Below are 23,997 nucleotides of genomic sequence, written 5' to 3' on the forward strand. Positions count from 1 at the left end.
TTAAGGGACGTTTACTTTTCCACATAGGGCCAAGTAGGTTCCATTAATAATAAATCAACACAATTTTACTTTTAAAACTGCGTTTTGTTTGATCTTAAACGTTCCCAGGCAAGTTGCTGGGCAAGTAGGTGGCGCTAATTCACCTTGTTGCTGTTAACCGCGAAGAAGAAGAAAGCGGAAGCGAGGAGAAGTGCTTCCGGTTGACGGTACAGATTTGTCAAATAGCCTCTGCATGGCATGGTTGACAGGATAGCTAACGATTCGGGCAGAGGACCGGAGTGAACCTTTTTTTTTTTAAGTCAGCTTGTAACAGAAGCTAAGAAGTGAAAGGACTCCAGAGTAACTCCATCTCCTCTGCTCGCTTCACCCGCTGTCCTCTCGGTCTGAGTGCTTATTTTCACGTTTGTCATTGCTCGGTTGTCTGACTGAAGCTAGTTAACGCTGCTCTTTGAAAATGGCGGATGTACCAACTGAGAAGAGCCTGGACGATTTCTTTGCCAAGAGGGATAAAAAGAAGAAGAAAGAGAAGGGGAAGGGGAAGGAGTCCGCCGCGGGGCCCACATCGGCGGCACTGAAGAAGACCAAGAAGGAGAAGGAGAAATCGACTAAAAACGAGAACCAGGACGCTCAGATCGATAAGGTAACCGGCGCTGCCCTGCGATAACTTTTCACATCGCTACCACACACCGGTGTCCGGCCGGGTGTTTGCTCCCGGATCAGAATTAGAGCCTCTGGGAGAGAAGCCCTGCTTGGCGGCAGCCTCCCCCCCCCCCTCCGTACGTTGTTTTATAAGGTCGGGGTAATAACGTGAGTTTATTTTCTAGGATGATGTAAGGAAAAGCCGGCATATGGTTTCCAGTGGCACAACAATGTGCCACGACGCACGTTTTGAGCTTTTTTTTTTTCACGATCTCTGACTTCGAGTGCGATCTTTTAAATATGTTCTGACTTATAAGATTAGATGTAAACATTTTAAATCCACATGTTAATCATGTGCCGGCAGGAGGTAAAGCTGACAGCCCTCCTCTTTGTATCGTGGTTTCTCAACAAGGCCGAGCCGCCATTTGTTATAAGTTGTTAGCAGATCAGCATCTTTTTAGCACTTAATAACATCAGGATATGATCAGGTGATACAGCTGTGTTATCGATTAGCTTTGACGACTTGTCACACACACAATGATGACTGGACTACAGTGATCTTAGAGGCCTGTTAAAGTGTGATTTCACTGTGAGGTGCACGAATTAATGTTTTCCTCTGCCCAGGAGGACGAGGAGTGGAAAGAATTTGAGCACAAAGAAGTGGACTACAGCGGGCTTCGACTCCAGGCTTTGCAGATAAGGTGAGGTTAAAACATGTTTGGTTAAGCTGTGCTTCAGCAGAAGCTTGCAGGAGATAACACTCCCATACAGATGTTTTTGGGACAGAGGGTGGAAAGAGAAGTCAAATTTTCAAACAGCAACAGCGCATCCTTCCTGTTTTCAATGAATTAATTCATGGATTAAATGCTGAGAAACACAAGTTGACCCCCTCAGCAGACCCACAACTGGTCGCAGGAGATGGCTGCCCCTCTCTGAACCTGGTTGAGCTGGAGATTTCTTCCTGTTAAAAGGGTTGTTTTTTTTCTCCCCACTGTCGCCAACTGCTTACTCATCTGATTGTTGTTTTTCTATGTATTATTGTAGGGTCTGTACTTTACATTATAAAACCCCTTAAGACAGCCGTTTTGTGGGGGGTTTTTTGCTGCTAGATAAATACAATTTAATTGAACTTATAATAAATTGCCTCTGTAGAACAGATGTCATACTATTTTATTACTAAGCCACAAACAGCTCAGTTTGATTTAAAATAGTTCAGACATTTCATAATAACTGTTAATTCATAAAACATTATGTCCTAAGAAAAATTAGTGCCGTTTCAACATTCAGTCAAATGTTATTACAGAAAAATGCTACTGTGGTAACACTAAGAAATCCATCAGAAACTCGTTACCTGGAGTTTGTTCTGCAGGTGAAAACAGAAATATTGTGCTAAACTGTCAAAAACATCCTTTTTTTTTTTTTTAAATAAATAGAAACGATAATAAATCTGTGACAGGTGAAGAGCCGAATCTGTTACTCATATACATTGGTGTAGTATAGCGGGCAATGGCTGGTGTTTGGTAGTAAAACCAATTCTGAGTCAGACCTCTGGCTCAGGTTAGATCATCACTTTGGATCACAACGAGATGTAAAGGCGACATCTGACGACCTCACCTGTACCCTCAATGGCGAGTTTTGACACCTCAGTATATATCATTAAAGGCGTGGTTTGACGACCACTGGAATAGTTTTCGGGTCTTTCCAGTGGTAACTGCATAGACAGAGACCACCCTCTCTAACTTCTGATTCACAGGCAGTTTTGTTCTACAAGAAGGTCTGAAAAAATGCCAGTAACCACTCAATTCAGAAAAGAGCCTCAAGGTTTTCTCCTAGAACATTTTCAAGGAGTAAAGAGTTAAGGCATCCTGCGGGGTGGACTGAAGCCCCGCCGGGCTGTTTCTGGGCTCCGGGCCTTGGTTTTATTTTTTTAAGAGTTTCTGTTCTGAACCTCCACAGTATAAATAATTTGAACCCTTGAGTGAATAAATAAAAGAACAGCTGTTTTAGCTGTGAGGTTAAACAGAGGGAGTGGTGAAAGAAATGCTAATCAGCTGACATGCGCCACTGTCAGTGGCTGATTAGAAACAGAACAAACACACAAAAAAACCTCTCCACTGCCATCCTGATTGTTATTTATTGGTACCGACTTAGAATTTCACAATCGGACTTCCCTAAAATAGGATGGACGAATTTGTCCACACAAACCGTTCCGAACATTTCGCAAGGTGCAACTTTAACCTCAAGATCCAAAAATCATGCCCAATTTAAGTTGACCTTAAAAGGGGATAGCAGGCAATGTCCTTGTGCACCTCTGGACCTCTTCCAGTGTTCCTGCTATTTTTAGATCATTCCCTGGAAGTCCTGTTCTTGCAGCAATGCACACTATGTCTCCTCCACTGTATTAAAACAGCAACTGTTAATCTTCTGTTTCATTTTGAGGAAGAAGACAAAGTCTGGTGAGTAGAGTTGGTCGTAAGCAGTGATTGGGTTGGTCCTACTTCACAGAACAGGCATCCGATGTAACGCTTTTGGGCCTGGGCACGGTCGACACTACTTGTTGCTTGTTGATATGTAGCTGGAGGTCCAGCATCACCAGCGATTAAATATGACAGGTCAGTTTGACACAGAGGTGGAGGTTTCTGCACACTGAAGGGCCCAAGCCAGATGGCCCAGAACAGGACTTTCACAGAGTGATCAAGAAGTATCAATATCCATAGTATTAAAACAGCGTGGAGGTGCACTGCAGTGGGGATGGAAGCCAAATCTGTTTTTTTTGTGAGTCTTTGGCTCTGAACCCAAAACTCTAAATCAGCCATATTTGAATGCTGTCATTCTGGTGATGGAAATAAAAGGAAGCATCTTTGTTTTGCTGTGTAGTAAATGTACAGGGACACACAGGACATGGAGGTTTCTGTCCTAACCTTATCAGCTTTGATGCATTCAGTTATATCAGCAGCAGGGCACCTGGGCATGTGTTCACCTATGCTTTACTGCCTCCTGGTTGTTTGTAGTGACGAGAAAGAGGAAGAGGAGTACGAGAAGGAGGAGGTTGGTGAGGATGGAGAGATCATTCTCGTCAGTGGAGAACGAGGTGAAAAAGGTCCCTGGAACAAGTCTGGTGCCGCGCCTCCTCCTGCTCCTGTGGGTGAGTAAACCGATGTAAAATCGACCTTTTTTCTTCCTGGGGGACCTGAGGGCCTTTATTTGTTAAGGAAACCCTCAAAACCTTTTTTGTTTCAGTCATCTAAATTCAGCTTTTCCATTGTTTTTTTTGAGCAGCACAGTGATTTTTGTTTTTTGATGCATTTCATTTCAGCAGTAGAGAATGTAGAGGTACCTGAGGCGAAGCCCGCTGGTGTATATCGCCCTCCGGGAGCTCGACTTACCACCACCAAACGAGGCCCGACCCAGGGCCCTCCTGAAATCTTCAGTGACACACAGTTCCCCTCTCTACTGGCCACCGCCAAGCACGTTGAGACACGCAAGTAAGCAGAGTTTACAGGAAAACCGTTATAATAACGTATCTGGATGAGCCTAAGGGCAAAATATTCTTCAGCTCTGGGAACTGCTTGGCGATTCTTTGTAGATCACTTATTTCACTCTCGCATCTGTGTTAGGGTTGACTTCTGCCGTGCTAGTTTTACGTGGCAGTGTATTCTTGTCTCACAATGATGTTAGCGCTGTAGTCATCACATCCTTATTTTCTCCTGTTTGTGCTGTAGCATCTAGCCTTTGTGTGCCACATAATCCATTTTTGTTAACAGTAGTTGTTTTGATTTTCTGGCTTTATTTTATTTGTAATTTTTATTTCCAATATGGTATTTAAATATGTACTAAACTTTGTTCTTAGGCTTGTTATCATTGTCCTGATGCTTTCATTATTGGACACATGGCCTCATGTTTAGAATACTCTGGTATTTAGACAAGTTCATGGTTACTCACAGTCTGAAAAACAAGCCCAAATCATCACCCCTTCACCACTGTGCGTGAGCCATTTGTGCTGATTAGCCAAATGTGGCTCTGTGCACTTTGTCATAACAACATTGTTCCAGAAGTCTTGTGGTTTGTTCACTTGCAACCTTCCAAACAAGCCAAACGTGTTCAGTCTTTGTGCTCTCATGAACTTTGAACTTTTAACAAGCTAAGTGAGGCCTGTAGAGTCTGAGGTGTGGTGTGTGGTGACCTTTGAGTGAAAAGTTGCCATATTAGCAACTGAATATTTTCCACTTGTTAATAATCATTCTAACTGCAGAGTGATGGACTTCATATTGTTCGTAAACCTTCCCAGATTGATGGGCAGCAACAGTTGCTTCTCTGAGATCATTGCTGATGTCTTTCGTCCTTGGCTTTGTGTTAACACACACCTGAATGCTCCAGACCAGCAAACTGCCAAAGCTTCTCATGTTATAGAGGTGCTCACACTTACTGATGCTCAGTTGATCAAAGTCATTTGATTAGCAGCAGCCGGCTGCTACTGATCTTCTCGATAGCTACGAAAGTAGTAAGGGGGTACTTAGTTTTTCACTGGACATAAAGTGTCTAAAGGCTCAGTTATGCAGGAATGATTATACTGTGGTGCCACCATAATTACAGTAAGTAATGCTGCTTTCGCTCCTTGAATGACCTGATGTTTGTGTTTCAGGGACAGAGAAATGGAGAAGACCTTCGAGGTTGTGAAACACAGGAACCGTGGCAGAGAGGAGACCGGTGGCGCTTCTATGCAGCACTTGCAGCTCGACAACCAGTACGCCATCCTGGGGGATAAGTAGAGCGGCGTCCCTCTGTCCCCTGGCCCCTCCAGCACGGTCCTGCCCAGCCCCTTTGAAGGAAGCTGATCCCAAAGCTGTGTGGACTGCAGTCCTGACAGAGCTCACGATGCCACCATCACCACACACAACACACAGCCCCATATACACACTCACACACACACACACACAACACCCCACCACTGCAGCACATACAGTGACACGCCCTTTAAAAAGATCAGTAAACACACTTCACATACGTTTGGTTGGCAAAACTGAAGGACTGCATCTGAAGGGGCTGAAAGAGGGAACCACCGAAACGGAATTAGGAAATACACCCAAACGTACGACACTGCAGCAGCAACAAAAAGGCGACACAGGTGTCCTTTGTGGATTGTACTCAGAGCAGCGGTTGTGTGGCGCAACTTCTCTCTGGACTTGCTTTGAGAAAAGCCACAGAGGATCGAAGATGACTTTAGGCAAGATGATTTTACAAACTTATGTGAGAATATCTATTTTTTTGCAAGATCGCTATAACCCGCGGTTATTTTGAGGTGTATTTTTGTTCTTTTTTTCTTGAGTTGCGGTTGGGACTTTGAGAGCGGGGATACTACCTCAGCAGCATAGCTGGTGGTGACCATGTGGACTGAGCTTCTTCTTCTTCTTCTTTTTTTTTTTTTTCCTACCCTCACTGTGGTGGAGATGGGAAGGGGGGAGGGGCGAACACCAACCTCCCCCCACCCCCTTCCCCTCCCTCTGCTTACAAGCTGACCATCAGGCTCTTTAATTTAGAAACTTGAAACATTGTTCTTTTTCTTCTTCTCTTTTCCTTTTAAATTCACGATGACAACACTCTGCAGAGAGCAATGGACAAGAAGCGATAGGTTGCGGTCCTCATTTAGATGTTTCTTTATAAAGTGGCCTTACTGGTAGAAAGAAACTGCATTGTCATCTGAAGTGAAGTGCTGTCTCAACGGGCTGTTGCCTGCCTCCGGATCTCACCACTTTGCTAAAAAAAAGACACAAAAAACATGCAAAAGAAAAACAAACTCAAGAATGTAGTGCTGTTTTAGTTTGCCTGATGATTACAACTACTAACTGTCTTTCATATCCACTGTTTGATTCTGCTGCCCTTTTTCTCATTGAACATCAGACGAGTCATTAAAGCTTGTTTCTAATCTGAAACCAGCCTTTTGGTAACAAATGCTTTCCTGTGGTCTGAGTGATTGGAAACCACTTTCAAATGCTGATTTCTTGATGATGTTTGACCATACTGACTAAACCCCCCCGATTTTTAAGGCTTTTGCGTTTTTTCCTCACAGGTAATCCAAAAATCGCAGTCCTCATGTAAAACAGGTAGCTTGTGCAGCTGTGCGACACCCAGTTAATATCCAGTGGGCTTTAAAGCAGTGTGTTTAGAAACATAAAGAAATGAAGTTATGTTGTGTATGTTCTTCCCATGAATATGTTAGGGAGCATTGATACCTGCTGGGACATCCTGCTGGGTAATATTTGTGATGAAAAAGACCCTCAACACAGAAAAAAAATAAAGTGATCCTTGTGAATTTAGTCTTGTCTGAATCCTTGAAGCTGTAAACGCCTGACTTGTGTTAATCTGATGTCCCCTCGATTATCGATTCCTATATTGTCTCATTTTGTCAGAGTAGATGTTTTTTGTCCCGACACAAAAGTTCCAGCTCTTGGGTGAAAAACACATTTTAAATGACCTTATACATGCATAACAACAAATAAGAGAAACGTCTTCTTTGTTTTAAATACAGCCTTTTAATGTTTATTCAGAGAAGGCAGTGAAACTAACAGATTTTGTGGTCTGTCTCTGGGAGGTTTCATGTTTTCATCTTTTTAGCGTCTCTTGGATACGTCTTCTTTCGCTGTTGCTTCCAATGACATGTTGTGATGAACAGTCTATAAAGTATACAGAGGAAAAAATAAATAAATAAAATGATTTCAGTTAATTGCCACACAGTCTCAGCTGTCTTGTCCATGTTATTTCAGATAAAATGCTGTTGTAAGACATGAAATCTGTGCTGATGGTCTGTTACCTCTGTTGAGGGAGTAGAATTACTTTTAAAGCGGATGCACGATCCTATGAGGAAACGCCTCATAGGATCGTGCATCCGCTGACAGCCAAATGACTCAACTGACTTTCAAAATTTAAAAGAACCCACCCCCCACCAAACACACTCAGGGTCTGGATTTGACGTACAACTCGAACATTTTACTCCCAAGTCTCCTCCCACAGAGGTTGATTGTCTTAATACTTTTACATCTACACTGCGTATGACTCTGAAAGGAAAAAAATAAAACAAAGCAAAACCTTAAATCGGACATAGTTGACTCTTAAATTTGCATTTTAAAGCAGATGACTCGTAAGCTGCTGTGGAACTGGCGTGTCATTAATTTGTTTTATTTGTATTTTTGTAAAAAGCCCCGTAAAGCTAGAACATCTTACTACTCATCACCGATTGAAGAAAATAAAAACAACTCTGAGCGGGGCATTCATTTAACCTTAACTATTAATAACTTGATGAATTTATTTGCAAATAAAATTCTAAAAGAAAATGTTTATAGAAAAAATTATTCATAACCTCAGTCTCTAGAAGTAACATTATCTACAGCTACTTTCAATACCATTAATATTTATTTAGTCTATTTCTCCAATTGATCTTAACTTCAGTAATTATTCCTCCAAACCATCAACGTGTCTTTTAGACCTAATTCCTGCAAGACTCCGCAAAGAAGTCCTGCCATTAATTAATTCTTCAATCTTAAATATGATCAACCTATCTCTAATAATCGGCTATGTACCACAGCCCTTCAAGCTCACAGTAATTAAGCCACTACTTAAAAAGCCATCACTTGCCTCAGCTGTTTTAGGTAATTATAGGCCAATCTCCAACCTTCCTTTCATATCAAACATCCTTGAAAGAGTAGTTGTCAAACAGCTAACAGATCATCTGCAGAGGAATGGTTTATTTGAAGAGTTTCAGTCAGGTTTCAGAGCTCATCACAGCACAGAAACAGCTTTAGTGAAGGTTACAAATGATCTTCTTATGGCCTCTGACAGTGACTCCTCTCTGCTTGTCCTGCTAGACCTCAGCGCAGCGTTCGATACTGTCAACCGTAATATGTTATTACACAGATTAGAACATGCAGTCGGTATTACAGGTACTGCGCTGCAGTGATTAGAATCATTTCTATCTAATAGGCTCCAATTTGTTCATGTAAATGAGGAGTCCTCTTCACACACTAAGGTTAATTATGGAGTACCACAGGGTTCCCTGCGCGGACCATTTCTGTTTACCATTTACATGCTTCCCTTAGGCAGCAGCATCTGAAGGCATAGCGTACATTTTCACTTCTATTCAGGTGACACCCAACTTTATTTATCCCTGGAGCCACGTAACACACACCAATTAGTTAAACTGCAGGAATTTCTATTAACATAACATAACATAAAGATCTGGATGTCCTCTAATTTCCTGCTTCTAAATCCAGTTAAAACAGACGTTATTGTAACTTTCTGGTTATGGTATCTAACCAGAAAGTTACTCTGGATAGTATTACTTTGGCCTCCAGTAACATTGTGAGGATTAAATAACAGAAAAATAAATAAAACTGAATTTGGTCAGTGTAGGTGTTTTTTTTTGTTGTTGTTTCATTCATATAAGGTCATTTAAAATCTATTTGTTACTTAACAAATAGATTTTAAATGACCTTATACAAAGCATAATAACAAATAAGAGGAACTTTTTAATTATAGGTTTCTAATGTGTATTCAGAGAAGACTATACCATCAGTCGAACGGTGTCTTTCTTTGAAGTTTTTAGAGCACATTTGGTGCGTCTTCTTTCACTGTTGGTTCAACTGTTGCTTCCACTGTATTGTTGTGATGAACGGCCTATATAATATACAGGAGGAAAATAAAAAATTATTTGCCATACGTTCTCAGCTGTCTTGTCAGTGTTATTTCAGATTAAATGTTGTTGTAAGACATTATGAAAGCTGTGTTGAAGGTGTTTTACCTGTGTACCATTTCTAGGTGATGAACGAGTATTATTAGAGGATAGAGCATGCCAGATAGAGGTGGGTATTCTCTGAAATGCATTGGATTACATTAGTTACAGGCTTTTAAACTTAACCTTTCCCCCGACATCTAAATCAAATCTAATCTACAAATAGTTTTACACACCATCAAACCAAGAAATGAAAGATATGTCAAGTTTTGTAATATTTTAACAATTCGTCAGGGTACCTTTGGTAATCTTTACTTAAACCGATAAACATGAAAATATAAAACATTAGAAATACTGGTTGATGTTTCTGGTGTTTTATTAATGTAGTACTTACGGTAGTTGTAGCTCTAGCTGAATGCTAGAATGACAAAGAACAACTTTAAGTCTTCTTAAAATAAAACATTTGATGTTTAAGAAGAAGAAACATTTTAATAAAACGAAACAAAAAAAAGTAATTATGGAAGCTGCACAAAAAAGGTGGAAATAAAAAGATTTCATATTTTCTCTCTTTCTGGACATTGATGACACTGAAGTTGGAAATGTAAGTTGCAAAAACTAAAGGGACAAAGATTTAATATTAAAATAGCTATAGAATATGTTTTTCATGATCTGTATATGACCTATATAAGATCACACCATCCATGTCAAATAATAAATTAAGATGACTTTAAGCTGCAAAAATTCCTTATTTTTGTGTTGAGTTTATCTACTTTTGTTTTCTCGTTTTAGAGGCTGTGATTGGGTGATGTTGTTTCTTAAAGATTGGATTAACCTCCTAAGACCCGAACTCTTAAACCGGCATGCATTTTTAATTTCTCTTTGATATTTGGGCTGTTTGGGGCCCGATGAATGTAAAAACAAAGGTTTTTTTTACCTTATTTTTGTTTTTAAGAAAAATAAGAGCCACATATGAGGATATTCGTTTAAAATTTTGATAGAACAGTAGCAGCATAATGTCCTCGTAAGTGGATATCAGGCCCATGTAGAGCAAAATTGAGTATTTTGGCCTAAATAACCCAAAATGTGATGTCCACATATGTGGACGCCAGGTCCTAGGAGGTTAAGATGTAATGACAAGTGTTTGTATTTACTACCTGATAAAACTTAAAAACAGAATAATGTTAGACAGATACAAAATTCAGTGCTAGAGGGTTTTTTTTGCCTCTTTCTTTTCCCTCAGTGCTGAAAGGTCATTGACATTTCAAAGCAAGCAAAGCAGCATGAATCACTCCAGCTGATTCTTGGTGAAAAAATATATTTAATTCAAACTCATGTTTACATCTGGAGTCGAACTTACCAGTTAAACAATAGCTTTACAAAACTACAAAAATATAAAATGACATCTAAATATTTATGAAGACTATAATTTGCTATTGGCTCAGTGAGACCGTTAGTTCCTTTCAACCATTTAAATTTCTTCCTTTCAGTAAATCCATGAAGATCAAACAGGGATATGAATGTTCTTACCGAAGCTGTGAGAATAAATCCCACCAAACAGAGCAGTGCGAGTCCTCTCATCGTGGATGTGATCAGCGTCCCGTCTGCGCACAGACCTCCTGTTTTATAATGCAAGTGTTTGTAGGTGGAGACTCTTTCAGCTCTTGTTTAACATCAAAGTTCAACTTTGTTAGCAAATGCAAACATGTTTGCACTCACAAAGTCTGCTTTATTCTTCAGAAAACAACATTTTTAGTTTAATATAATTCAGGCCCTTTTTACTTACTGTTTCTTTCTTTCGTTTTATTTTTAAATTTTTTTTTTGCTTCTTTCTTAAGTGTTATGTTTGGTTAAAAATGCTCATTTTATTAATTTTATTCATTTTTTTTATCCATTTTATTAATGATTTTTTGAACTGGAATAATCCAAATGTAAACTAATAGTGTTAAAAAAAGAACAAAACCAGCTTTGGTCTTTGTTCAGACGGGTGTTGTCATGTCGAGTTAGTTTGTATTGGGCTGAATTTGCAGGTTCTCGGCTCTAAAACCAAAATGTAGAGGTCTGGACATTCCTCTCTACACTGTACCGCATGCAGTTGTTAAGTTTGTGTTTAGGAGTTTTGCCTCCTAAACAAAACTTTACACTGGAGAGACCAAACAGCTACTTCATAAACGCATGGCACAACATAGAAGAGCCACCTCCACGGGACAAGACTCAGCTGTCCATCTGCATCTAAAGGACAAAGGTCACTCTTTTGAGGATGCCAGTGTTCATATTTTGGACAGAGAGGACAGATGGTTTGAAAGAGGAGTGAAAGAAGCCATCTATGTCCACTGTGAATGACCATCTTTGAACAGAGGCGGTGGTTTACGACACCAACTGTCTGCCATCTATAATCCAGTTTTGAGTTCCCTCCCCAGACGCCTTAACGCCCACTCACATCCTGGGCGATCTGACCTCAGGAAATCACATAGGGTGGGGCAATGGGTTCACCTGAAACCTTGGCTGATTGCGACTTGGCTGATGCTCAGCTCAGCAGGGGTGAGTCTAAAAGGGTGGCATGGGGTGGCACCGCCCTTTCTAGACCCACCCTTCTAGACCCCTCTTGGAATCTGATCGCCTACCCTCTAACTCCCACCGTCATTGGTTTAGAAAACTGTCCATCTGAAACTGCCTTATCTTATTGGATCACAGTACTGTCAATCACTCCGCAGAATCACAGTCGCGTTTTGACAACACCGGTGATTCGATCTGCACGTTTCTGCAAGTAATGTGCAGAAAAAACACTCTTACATTTAAAATGACTTTTAAAGCTATGAGCTAATATTGATTTTAAAATGTGTAGCTGTTACATTACTGCGTGTGACTAGCTTACTTTATTTTTGATTTGTAATTGTCTAACTGTTAATAGGTTAAATTTGTATGTACTTTTATGTAAAGCTTGTGGTTTGTGAGAGAACAAAGCACTGTAATCAAAGTAACTGCATTTCAAAGTCTAAACATTACAAGCTGAGGACATTAAATTTGAGATCATACATGATTATTGCCCCCCTCTCTGCCACCTTGTTAAGAAAGTCCTAGAAACGCCCCTACAGCTCCGACTCTGATGTGATGCATTCAGTTTCTTAGACCTTAAATAACCAGGCAGTGCTTAATTGTTAATGAAATATGATTAACGTGAAAATTTAACGTCAGTTATTAATTCCTATGTTAGAGTAGGTCTTTTTTTCCATCTCTTGAAAAACACATTTTAAAAGACCTTTTATTAAGTTTAATAAATAAAGAAAACTTTTCCCACAACATAATTTTAGTGTTTATTCAGAGAAGACGGTAACACCAGCAGAATCATGGTCGTCTGTCTCTGTGAAGATTCACGCTTCAACATTTTTAGCATCACGCGTCTTCTTTCACTGTTGCTGCAGCTGTATTGTTGTGATGAACCTGTAAAGTGTAAAGAGAAATAAAAGGATTTTAAATAAATTGCCACATATTCTCTGTTCTCTCGTCAGTGCTATTTCAAATTAAATGCTGTTGTCAGACTTCATAAAAGCTGTGCTGATGGTGTTTTACCTCTGTGGCATTTCCAGCACGAGTAGAATTATTTGGATGCAAGGTCCCGTTCTGAAATATGTTGGATTACATTAGTTACAGATCTTTAAACCCAACCCTTCCCCAACATCTAAATAAAATATAACCTGCACAAATAAACAAATAATTTGATACTTTTTATCATTTTACACCTTGCAGGACACGCACGGACATATAAATATTGCTTATTTTTGTGGCGTTACTTACTACACGAGTTGGAGCAGTTGGAAAATTGCCAGTGCTTTCAAGAGGATGCCAGCTGCCAGCATTCTAAAGTAAAAAAAATAAACACACACACATTTATATATAATATTATAATGTTATAATTACTGGTGAATAATGCCACTCGTGTCAACAGGTTGTTTTTTTGTTTTTCTAACTTACATCCGATGATGGTGCTGCGCCTCCTTCATGCAGCTGAAAAGAAAATGGAAAACGCTTTAATAGAATAACAATATACAGATTTAAGTGTTGGAGGTTTTTATTTTTGCCTTTTTCCCCTCAGTGCTGGAAGGTCATTGACATTTCAAAGCAAACAAAGCAGCATTAATCAATTAATCTCAGCGAGTCAGCAGCATGAGACACACTCCAGCTGATTCTTGGTCAAAATAAATAAACAGAAATTAAAAACATACTGGACTAACTAACTAACAACAGTCCTACAATGTTAAAGATGAAATCTAAACATTTATGTAGATTATCACTTGTTATAAACTCAGTGAGACTGTTAATTCTTTCAGGAAATCCATGAACATCAAACAGGTGCATGATATTTTCTTACCGAAGCTGTGAGAATAAATCCCACCAAACAGAGCAGTGCGAGTCCTCTCATCGTGGATGTGATCGGCCTCCTGTCTGCACACAGACCTCCTGTTTTATAATGCAAGTGTTTGTAGGTGGAGACTCTTTCACTTCAGCGCTTGTTTAACATCAAAGTTCAACTGTGTTTGTTAGCAAATGTAAATATGTTTGCGCTCACAAAGTCTGCTTTATTCTTCAGAAAACAACATTTTTAGTTTAATTTAGACGTTTCAACAGCAGTGAAGATTTAAACATCCCCTGTGACACCTGACGTTTACAAGAAAAGGCTGATAATATTTATGCATTTTTAAAAATGTATTCTTACTTCCTGATTGCCTCATCCTGTCCTCGTGCACCCAGTCGGTTTATTTTGTATTGAAGGTGTCATTTTGTAACAAGCAGGGAGACAGACACCTTATATATTCTGCTATAACCCAAAGGTGTCAAAAATAAGGCCCGGGGGCCAGAATCGGCCAGGCAAACACTGCAGAAAATATGAGGAAGTGCATAAATCGTTGGACAGCTTTTCCTGCTGATAACAGCCGTTCATTCTACACCAAAGAAGTTAAGTAATAGATAAATAGTTAAATGACAGAAAAGTGTAGACAGTGTTTTTCACTGTCTACCATTATGACATAAAAAAAGAAAGAAAATTTTCATCCATGAAACTCTATGTTGTACAAACATCAGACACTCTGGGCAGTGAGCTGCACCACAACTGTAATTTTACACATTTATCATAGAAACACTGAGATGTGGTGTTGAACTTGCAGATCTTTATCTTATTGTACGATATCTCAGGGATTAAATGTGGAGTTAAACACCTTTACACGGACAGAAAGTGGAGTTTCACTCGTCTGGCCCACTCAAGTCATGGTGGACTGTTCGTGGCCGTCAGTGTGAAACGAGTTTGACCTCACTGCTATAACCTCTCTGTACATCTGTTTCATTAGTACTTGACTTATGTAAAACTGCCTAATCCCTGTCAAATGATACATTTTAATCACATTTACATAGAGAAAAGTGGAAAGTGGAAACCTGTGATGGATGTTATAGATCATAATGTTTCAAGAACTGGTTACTTTACACAGATACAGTCAAAGTTACTCTATTTTGTTGAATTTGCTCATTTTAGATGCAGTACTCAGGTGCTAACCCTCAAATGTAATAAAGATATACAAATTCAAGTTCAGTGCTGGGTTTTTTTGTTTTTTAACAACAGTGTGTGAGAAACACTCCAGCTGATTTATGGTAGAAAAATACATTTATATCAAGCCTAAGTTTAAATCTGCAGTCTCGTTTATCTGGTAGTTAAACAACAGTCCTACAATGAAACCACGAAGAAATAAATACATATATAATGATTGCTGGAAGATTTTAGCTTCACATATTAGAGTACCATCGGATTAAACTTTATACTGATGTTTTTGTTTTGTGGTGCAACGGCTCAAATTTGATCAATCCAACATGAAAGTTGAATGAATTTGGTGTTTTCTTACTTTTTATGACTAAGTATGCTTTGTTTTGCAGTTGTAAAATTCAACCAGAAACCATTAAGAAATTTAAAAAGACAATAAATGACAGTTTTTTTATTAGTGTTTGCTCAAAAATGGGAGTTTGTAGGACTTGCTGGACTTAACAAGTCAAAAACTAGTTAAGAATTAACTAGTAAACTAGTTCACTAGTTTTAATGTATCTGTCCCAAATGAAAGATCCTGATAAGACCAGTGAAAATTTCAAGCTATAGTATTTGATCTGTGAAGCTAAAATTTCCCTACACTCATTACACATATTCACACTTTGTATGATAGAAGTTTTATTGAAACCAGCAGAAAAGGTTTTAAAAATTTGGCTAATTTGCCAGTATGATGTTTTGTTTTGTTTAACTGAAGCTGTGAGAGTAAATCCCACCTAACAGCGCAGTGCGAGTCGTCTCACCTCGGATGTGATCGGCCTCCTGTCTGCACTTCAAACTGTTTTATAATCCAAGTGTTTGTAGGTGAAGCCTCTTTGACTTCAACTCTTGTTTAACATCAAAGTTCAACTTTGTTTGTTAGCAAATGAAAAAAAAGTCTGCTTTATTCTCTTCAAAACTGAATTTGTTATTAATGTAATTCAGACTCTTCCACATACTTATGAATCCGCTGTTCTCTCTTTCGTAAAATGCCATATTTAAAAGAAAAAGCTTATTTTATTTGTAATTTTTCTCAATGTTAATTATTAAGAAAAATGCCCGTAACAGGATGTCGAGTTAGTTTATCAGGAACTGTTTTTATTTGTTTATTAAAAAAGCAGCAGGACAAAGTATGATCATTAAATACAGTTAGGAGTTCATAGCAACGATGGCACACGTCAGCTCACGTGCATTTGTTATAACAGGCCTGAAATAAGCAGCCACTGCCTTTGTGTTAGTAAAATGTGATGAAGTTAGTTTTGGAAATTTACCGTCTCTTTAAAGAAAATGTTCTTTTTGTCTTCATTTGTGTCTCCCCTCGATAATTAATTCCCGTGTTGTCTCATTTTGTCAGAATAGGTGTTTTTTTGTGTGTCTGGCAGATAATTTGTCAAAAGTTCCAGCTCTACGTTTCTAAATGACCTTGGAAAAAGCACATAACAACAAATAAGAGACACTTAACAAATAAAGGAAACTTTTCTCACAACAGACTTTTAATGATTATTTAGGTAAGACAGTAACATGAGCAGAATCACGGTCGTCCACTGTTGCTTCCACTGAAATGTTCTGATGAACGGTCTGTAAATTACACAGAGGGGAAAAAATCTAATGATTTCACTTAACTGTCACAAAATCACACCTATGGACAGGTTTCTATCTTTTTTTAAGACATTTGTTTTAAAATACAATTTTTCAAGGCACTTTGATAATTTTCTTTTACGTGAAATTATGACAAATTATAGATGTGTAAATATAGTGTTGTCAATGGTTTTTTACCTGTGTGTCATTTCCCTCGGCTTATTCAGTTTCATCACGTGTACCTTCAAGGGGACTCCAGCACCCATGGCACAACTCAGTTTGCTATCAACATTGAAATAAAATATAATATACAATAATATACAATTATACATGAAATATGCATATAAATAATTATGTAAAGACAAAGAAATTCTAAGTCAAGTTTTAAGGTTACACTAATATACAGCACATCTGTGTCACTGTAGCATAAAATTGAAATAAGCAGTTTGAGCTTGTTGTGTTAGTAAAAATGCTTTTAGGAGTCAACATAAAACAGAATTCACACAATTTGTGTAGATATTTGCCGACACAAAGTAAATGTTGATGCGGATGATTGAATGATCTTAAATATAAATATTACAAAATATTAAAAATGAATATTAGTCTAATTTTACTTAGTAATAGATGATCAACTCTGAAGCAAGTCATAGATCTGTTTATTTTCTTGGTATTTCAAGGCCTATTCTCTGCTGGTGCTGTGCTTCCTTCATGCAGCTGAAATTAGAATGGATAAAACTTTCAGAACACTTTCATAAAATCCTACAATATGAAGCCAAAACGCAGCGCTGGAGGTTTTAATTTCTGCCTCTTTTTTAAAATAATGTTTTTCACTCCATGTTTGAAGATCATTTCAAATCAAACAACACAGCAAAATAATGATACAGTTAATCTCAGTGAGTCAGCAGCAGCATGAGACACACTTCAGCTGATTCGTGATGATAAATATGTCTAAATAAATATTTATGTAGACTGTCATTTGTTATAAGCTTTCAACATATCTGTGAACATCAAACAGTGATATATTTTCTTACCGAAGCTGTGAGAATAAGTCCCACCAAACAGAGCAGTGTGAGTCCTCTCATTTTGTAATCAGCTTCCAGTGAGCGCTTACGCCTGTTTTATGATGCATGTGTTTGTAGGTGGAGGCTGTTTTACTTCAGCTCTTGTTTAACATCAAAGTTCAAATTTGTTTGCTTACCTGCCCAAAGTCTGTTTTATTCTCAACAACAGGGCAGATGTTAATTTGGTGAGGCTGGTTGCTCTCATGGGCGTCCCCTCCAATAATGACTTTTTTAAGTTTAAGTTTCTGTAAATATTATATTCCTTTGTTTGAAAACAGTACATTGTCTTGTATTCATAGTACGTAGTAGTGTATGCAGAGTGTAAGCAGGTATTGGTAATGTAAAGCAGTACTGTGATTTTTTTGGTTCCACATTTTCATGGTTGTGTCTTAAACCAATAAAACACCAAGTTGTTTGGTTTTCTGTCATATTTCAAAAAGAAAAGCAGCAACTGCTCACACTAAGAAGTTAAGATTTACTGTAATGACAATGACAAGGAAAAACACAAAATAAACTGCTCTGTGTGAACGTCTTTAGATTGTCAGTTGTTGTTGTTCAAAGCAAAGTCAATTTAGTTTATTTATACAGCACCAAATCACAATAACAGTCACCTCAGGGCATTTTATATTGTAAGGTAGTCCCTACAATAATACAACAGAGAAAACCCCAACAATTACACGACCCCCTATGAGCAAGTGCTTTGGCGACATTGGGAAAAACTCCTGTTTAACAGGAACAAAAATAAAAAGGCTTCATTTGGATTTTGGACTTTGGAGCTGGAGAAACTGCCTTCACATTTCTGTGGTAAACATTAAAGCTTTTGTTTGTTTGTTTTTTAATTAAAATAATGTTTTTCAAAAGACTAAATAAAATAAAGTTTTTCAAACTTTAACATGACTTAAAGGTCTTTATTTTTCTGCAGTTTCTTACTTTGGTGTCCTTCTGGGGGCTTTGTTCGAGGGGCTCTGTAGGAGGGAACCCAAAATCACTTTCCACTGGCCTAATGGTGCCGTTCCACTGATGGGATTAAAAAGGAAGTCAGCCAAACTTTAGGTTAATGTGAGTAAGATGATAAATGCATCTTCATCCTCTTGCATTTCAACACTTTTCACGTGTCAGTCCTTACTTTGCTTTATGAAACCTACCTGCACAACAGCTTTATTTTCTGTGGTTTCCTCTTGTGGCTAAAATAAGAGCACATTTGAACTTTAATGAGGAAACAGGTTCCAATGCTTGTAATCATGTGTTTGTTTATTCCTGCAAGGTCGTCGACTTTGGACTTCAAATAAAACAGAAAAATAATCAAAACCTAACCCGTCCCTTAGAAATAGCAGCAATTAGCACACTTTACAATTGAAAACTATGATTATATAATTGAAAAAAAATCCCATAACAAAGACATTTTTACTGAGAATAATTAAAGTAAGAATTCTACTCATATTTGAGCAGCACTGCTTATATTTGTCAAAATCTAATTTGATTTTAAGTCTCACCTAAACAGATTAAAACATGAAACACTCAAAGTTCACACACCTCTGTTGAGTTGGACGTCCCGTTTGTACCTTCCATTGGCCTAATAGATAAATATCCAGCCTAAAAAATATATATTTAAAGCAGCTTTAGTTATAACATGTTCACTTCCATTTGGCAGATCATGTAAAGGACTTTTTTTGTCTTAAACATTTCAATGCATAACAGAATGAGCCTTAAAAAATCGATTTCTGTCACTTAACTGACATAATGTGATCAAGCACACATTTATCATCTAAAAAACAGAAAATATTTAGATCTAAAAACATATTATTTAGAAAATATTTAGACCCAAAACCAAGCAGCGATTACACATTTGTTTAATTATTTATATATTTTCATTATTAAGCTTGCAGGAGTGATTAAATGCATTAGTTCGCTGTGTATTTGTTTGCAGTATTGAGCAACAATACTTAATTAATATTTATCTTAATAGACATTTAAACTGAGTAAAAACTTTGAATGAGCATAATTGATTTTGCAATGATATAAAAATGATTGTATTTGCACTACCTTACAGAACGGTGGCATTTAGTACTTTTTTTCTTACCTCTGCAAATGAAAAGTCTGTCAAAGGCAGATCTGTCAGTGCAGCCAGAATAATTCCCACCATAAGCAGTGTGAGTCCCCTCATCTTAAAAACAAGTCAGCCACCTGTGTGCACGATGTCGGCTTTGCAGTCCCAGTAAGAGGAATTTGAATTTATGGTTTCACTTGTAGGTTAAAGTCTCAACTTTCCTCGCCTTCCCTCGTGACGCTCTCTATGTCAAGTTTGAGTTTGTTAGTCAAACTGCTTTCCTGTTTTGACAGCTGGTTGTCTTCTGTATCTTTTTCTGCAGCTGATTAATCTTCAGTCTCTTGTACGTTAACATATTTTTCTCCCACAAAACTCCGACGTATATTAATCATTAGTTTGCTTTCTGAAATTTTAGTCCACCTACTTGCTCAACAGCATTTTCACTGCTTTGGTTCGGCACCTGAAGTAAGAGGAGGGTGCACTTTAATAAGAAAACTCATACCAGTGATTGATTATTCCTACAAATAATCAAAAAGCTAACCTCTTCCACAGAACAACTGAAAATTATAATTATTGAATTACTTGTATTTAACATTTTTCATGTGCAAAAGTAGGACTAACAGGATGGGAAGTAGAGTTTAAAGAGAAGAAAAAAGTGATAGCAACTTTATATCAAACACAGAAAAATGCACTTAAATGCGTTGTTACAGTCACAGCTGGATTACAATAAAAACTGAAGATTCAGGACTGGAAACTAAAATTCTAATTACATTAAAAATGCTAAAAGATAAAAAAAAAAAATTCAGCTTCATGTATAATGAAACATTAATAAAGCAACAATGAATGATTCTTTTTCTTGCAATACTGATTTGAGAGAGATTTCACCACTGGGGAATTTGTTCTTCCCTTTAACCCACCACAGGAGGCTCAACCAGGCATTTTTGTTTTCAAATAACATGAAAATTGATATTTAACTTGATATGATCTGTTCATGTAAGCTAGCCTAATGATAAACCTGAGTAAAGTGGAGCTAGACTCTGATGTCTTCTCCAGAGACCTGAACTCTGGATCTGCATCCATCTGACAGCCAGATTCTTATCCAATTACACACATGTCCATCTTTAGACAGAATAGTGACAAATAGACACAAAAAAAGCATTTGCAGGAAGAGAGACACAGCAAAGGGCCCGTGGTCAGACTTGACACCTGGTCTCTGCATCGAGCCATGTGGTGAACCACCTGCTCAACTGGGCGAGCTAAACTTGCAGCCTTTAGTCATTTTGTTCATATAGTTAGTGATATGAACCCATTAACATTACTGCACTCTTTGCAAGCTTTCACAAGACTGTTCGGCAGGCAGCATCCATCTGCCAGTTCTGTGCAAATAAGCACACTTACCGTATTTCTCCCAATCTGGCTTCTCTTCATCAGCTCCCTGTTAAATCCCAAAGTAAATGTAAAATCTCTCTAATCACATACAAGGTGTTAAATAATCAGGCCCAATCTCATCTTATAGGCCTTTTAGTCCCGTATCACCCCAGCAGAGCACTTCGCTCTCAGGCTGCTGGTTTACTTGTAGTTCGTAGAGTTTTTAAAAGTAGAATGGGACGCTGAGCTTTCAGTCCCTTCTTCTGTGGGCCCAGCTCCCAGTTCGGATTAGGGAGTCAGACACCCTCCACTTTTAAGATTAGACTCAAGACTTTCCTTTCAGATAAAGCATATAGTTAGGGCTGGATCAGGTGACCCTAAACCGTCCCTTAGTTATGATGCAATAGGTCTAGAGTGCTGGGGACTTCCCATCATGCACCGTTTCTTCTTCACTAACTACACCACTGATTTTATCATTAGTTATTATTAATCTCTGGCTGTCTGCCACAGCCATCTTTATCCCGTCTTCCTCCCATCACCCCAGCTGGTCATGGCCCCTCCCTGAGCCAGGTTCTGGCAGAGGTGTCTTCCTGTTAAAATGGAGTTTTTTCTTCACGTTATCACCAATTGTTTGGTCATAGGGGAGCGTTGATTTTTAAGGTTTTCTCTGGATTATTGCAAGGTCTTTACCTTACAATATAAAGCACCTTGATATCACTGCTGTTGTAGTTTGGTGATATATAAATAAAGCTGAAAATTTGGCCATCATCTCTCACAAGCCGTGCCCTCTACTTTATGGTTCTGCTCATGTCTCATATGTTTTCCTAACATCATTACACATTTTAGTGTCTTGCAGCCTCTTGCCTGTTCTTTGTTCTTCTTGTATGTTAACCCAGCACACAACACACGACAGAGTCAGTCAGCTTTTTACATGGAAAGTAAAATTTATTATTCCTGAACCACAAAATAGACTTCTTTGGTTGTACAAATTCACTAGTTACAGTCTTGTATGAGCTATAACCCTCAACCCTAGGACATGAGACCCTTTTCCCCTCCAGCCTATTGGCAAGTAAAAGCCCCCGAAGAGAACTCAAGACGAAAAGAATTAAACACAGAAACTCGAAACACTGCATCAAAAATGTAGTGAACCCCATCTGGAAAAAAAGTTTTATCTACTAAAAGATTTTTTTTAAAGATATTAGCTGTTGCGAATGTTATCAAACTGAATTTCAGTCAGTGAGAGCAACACGGAAAGCTTTAATTAGAAGACACTACATTAAATTAACACAAAATGCTACGATGCTGTGATTCTGCAGAAATACCCGTCACTGACACTGTGTCGAGCTGTAAGCTGAAGAGTCTGAGTGAGATCCATGTCTTGAGAGGGACTAACCGGTTCTGCCTCTCAGGCCTCTCCCATTAGCAAACCAATATACATGCAGAGAGCATCCCAGCGCCAAGCCTGCCTGAACCCAGATGCATCAGCAGTCCACGTGTTTAGTGTAGGTCCAAGACTGGCTCAGTTTCACACCCCAAATTTTGCTTTTCCTCTCAGTATTTGTACATTATTCACACGATAAATGATTTTCAGTGGCGTCAGATTTAAATTAACCATAGACAGAAAAAAAACAAACAACAAAAAAATAAAAACAACAAAAACACACACCTGCTACCTTCACATCACTGTGGCAAACCTCATAACGCAAGGAAAGTGGTGATTCACATTGATTTAAAAAAACAAACAACTATTACCCTTAACAGGGCAGGATAAGTACCATTAATATTAAAATGATGCCAAAATGCATGCTCCCAAACTGCCTGCTCCATGCTGCTTCCTCCATTGTAGTCAGTCATACTCTCTACAGAGGAATGTGACATTGCTAAAGGCCCTGTGAAGTGGATTTGAAACAACTTAGGCAATTGAATTTGTAAATATGGCTGTCGCGAACAAAACTGATGAGTTAAAAGCGAACATAAAATGAAGTGATATGCAAATAATGGGCTGAAAGCTGTGATTTTGTGACTCATTAACAGATGGCGAGTCGCATTATCAGCTGGCCTCCAGGCCGGGATAGGGTGAAGGAATAAGTTCTTTAAAAGGCGGACCAGTGGCAGTGCAAAAATGATATGTACTCTTTAAAAAAAAAAAAAAAAAAAAAAAGCTCACCACATTTTGTGACAGTGAAGGTAGCAGGATGTTCCCTACTCGTTTAATATACATATGTGTGTGTATGTATATATATATACACATACACACTCCTGTCGGCCGAAGAAAACACTGAAAGCCTATGAATGTCTCTCAAGAAGTTAGTATAGCTATGACCCATTTCTTTTCTGCGTTTGTCTTCCAGTATGTTTTGTTTAAAAGCATCAAAAATCACTGAAGGCTTAGAAATTAAAATTTAAAAAACCCCTAAAAGCTTTGATCTCTAGTTAAAATAGATCTGATTCTACGAGGCAAACTGAATGCTAAATGGAAAGAAATAAAAAAATAAGTAGCAACCCTAGCTAACAACGCTAGCGCTTTCTTGCCGCTGAGGGGCCGTCGAGCAACTGGCCCTCAGACTGGAAAGGCAAGACTGGCACGCGGGCTCTAAGTGTCTGTGTGGCAACTATCAGCGTCGCAGACTTTACAGTGGTTACATACGGCAGAGTAAATCTCGCTCTACTGACAGCATGTGTAGTGTTTGGTGAATCTGCACCTCCTGTGGACGCACGCCCCTCTGAGGCCAGTGCTCCACAGTGTTTGTGAAGTTGTGTATGTTTGCGTGACGTCTGCAGGGTTTTTCTTCAGTGGGTGAGGTGTTATGTGGGCACAGCAGTTTCCAGGCTGCGGCGGCCCTGCCTCAGTTTGCGCTTGTTGCTGTACAGAGCCATCTCCTCCAGGGCGGAGGTGGCAGGCAGCGGGGTGACGTCGGGGCTCGCGGCGGTTCCTGGGAGGGGAAAAAAGAAAAGAGAGAGAAAATGCATTTGAGCTGCTGCAATTTCTCATCTTTTCTTGTGACAGTATCTGCTGCAGAAA

General features: G+C 38.6%; 2 protein-coding genes and 1 long non-coding RNA gene across 7 annotated transcripts in view; 1 reads left to right on the forward strand and 2 right to left on the reverse strand.

The window, feature by feature from the left end:
• Window positions 1–207: 207 nt before the first annotated feature.
• cdv3 (carnitine deficiency-associated gene expressed in ventricle 3) lies at window positions 208–7,366 on the forward strand. Of its 4 annotated transcripts, none has more exons than XM_080864958.1 (5): window positions 208–640; window positions 1,267–1,340; window positions 3,651–3,784; window positions 3,959–4,124; window positions 5,282–7,366. In XM_080864958.1, the coding sequence occupies exons 1-5, from the start codon at window positions 455–457 to the stop codon at window positions 5,406–5,408; spliced, it is 687 nt and encodes a 228-aa protein (XP_080721084.1). In that variant the 5' UTR covers window positions 208–454; the 3' UTR covers window positions 5,409–7,366. The 4 variants fall into 4 exon arrangements, with proteins under 4 accessions (XP_080721084.1, XP_080721083.1, XP_080721081.1 ...); XM_080864957.1 differs by having other exon boundaries at window positions 209–640; window positions 1,264–1,340; XM_080864955.1 differs by having other exon boundaries at window positions 210–640; window positions 1,264–1,340; window positions 3,956–4,124.
• Window positions 7,367–15,918: 8,552 nt separating this feature from the next.
• Window positions 15,919–19,136, reverse strand: LOC308385745. 2 transcript variants are annotated; one of them, XR_013969619.1, is made up of 5 exons: window positions 19,094–19,136; window positions 18,706–18,744; window positions 18,491–18,577; window positions 16,698–16,781; window positions 15,919–16,499 (listed from the first exon to the last, which is right to left on the reverse strand). It is a non-coding gene; the product is annotated as an uncharacterized lncRNA (long non-coding RNA). The 2 variants fall into 2 exon arrangements; XR_013969620.1 differs by lacking the exon at window positions 19,094–19,136 and having other exon boundaries at window positions 18,491–18,734.
• A 3,977-nt stretch (window positions 19,137–23,113) lies between these two features.
• Window positions 23,114–23,997, reverse strand: part of scrib (scribble planar cell polarity protein) — a 78,745-nt gene continuing 77,861 nt past the window's right edge. The window contains exon 43 of the mRNA XM_080864220.1: window positions 23,114–23,908. Within this exon, the coding sequence (XP_080720346.1) occupies window positions 23,781–23,908 (128 nt within the window). The 3' untranslated portion in view covers window positions 23,114–23,780. The remainder of the gene's footprint in view (window positions 23,909–23,997) is intronic.

This window comes from Rhamphochromis sp. 'chilingali' (assembly GCF_963969265.1).
Source record: "Rhamphochromis sp. 'chilingali' genome assembly, chromosome: 18".
In the NCBI taxonomy this organism is placed as follows: Eukaryota; Metazoa; Chordata; class Actinopteri; order Cichliformes; family Cichlidae; genus Rhamphochromis; species Rhamphochromis sp. 'chilingali'.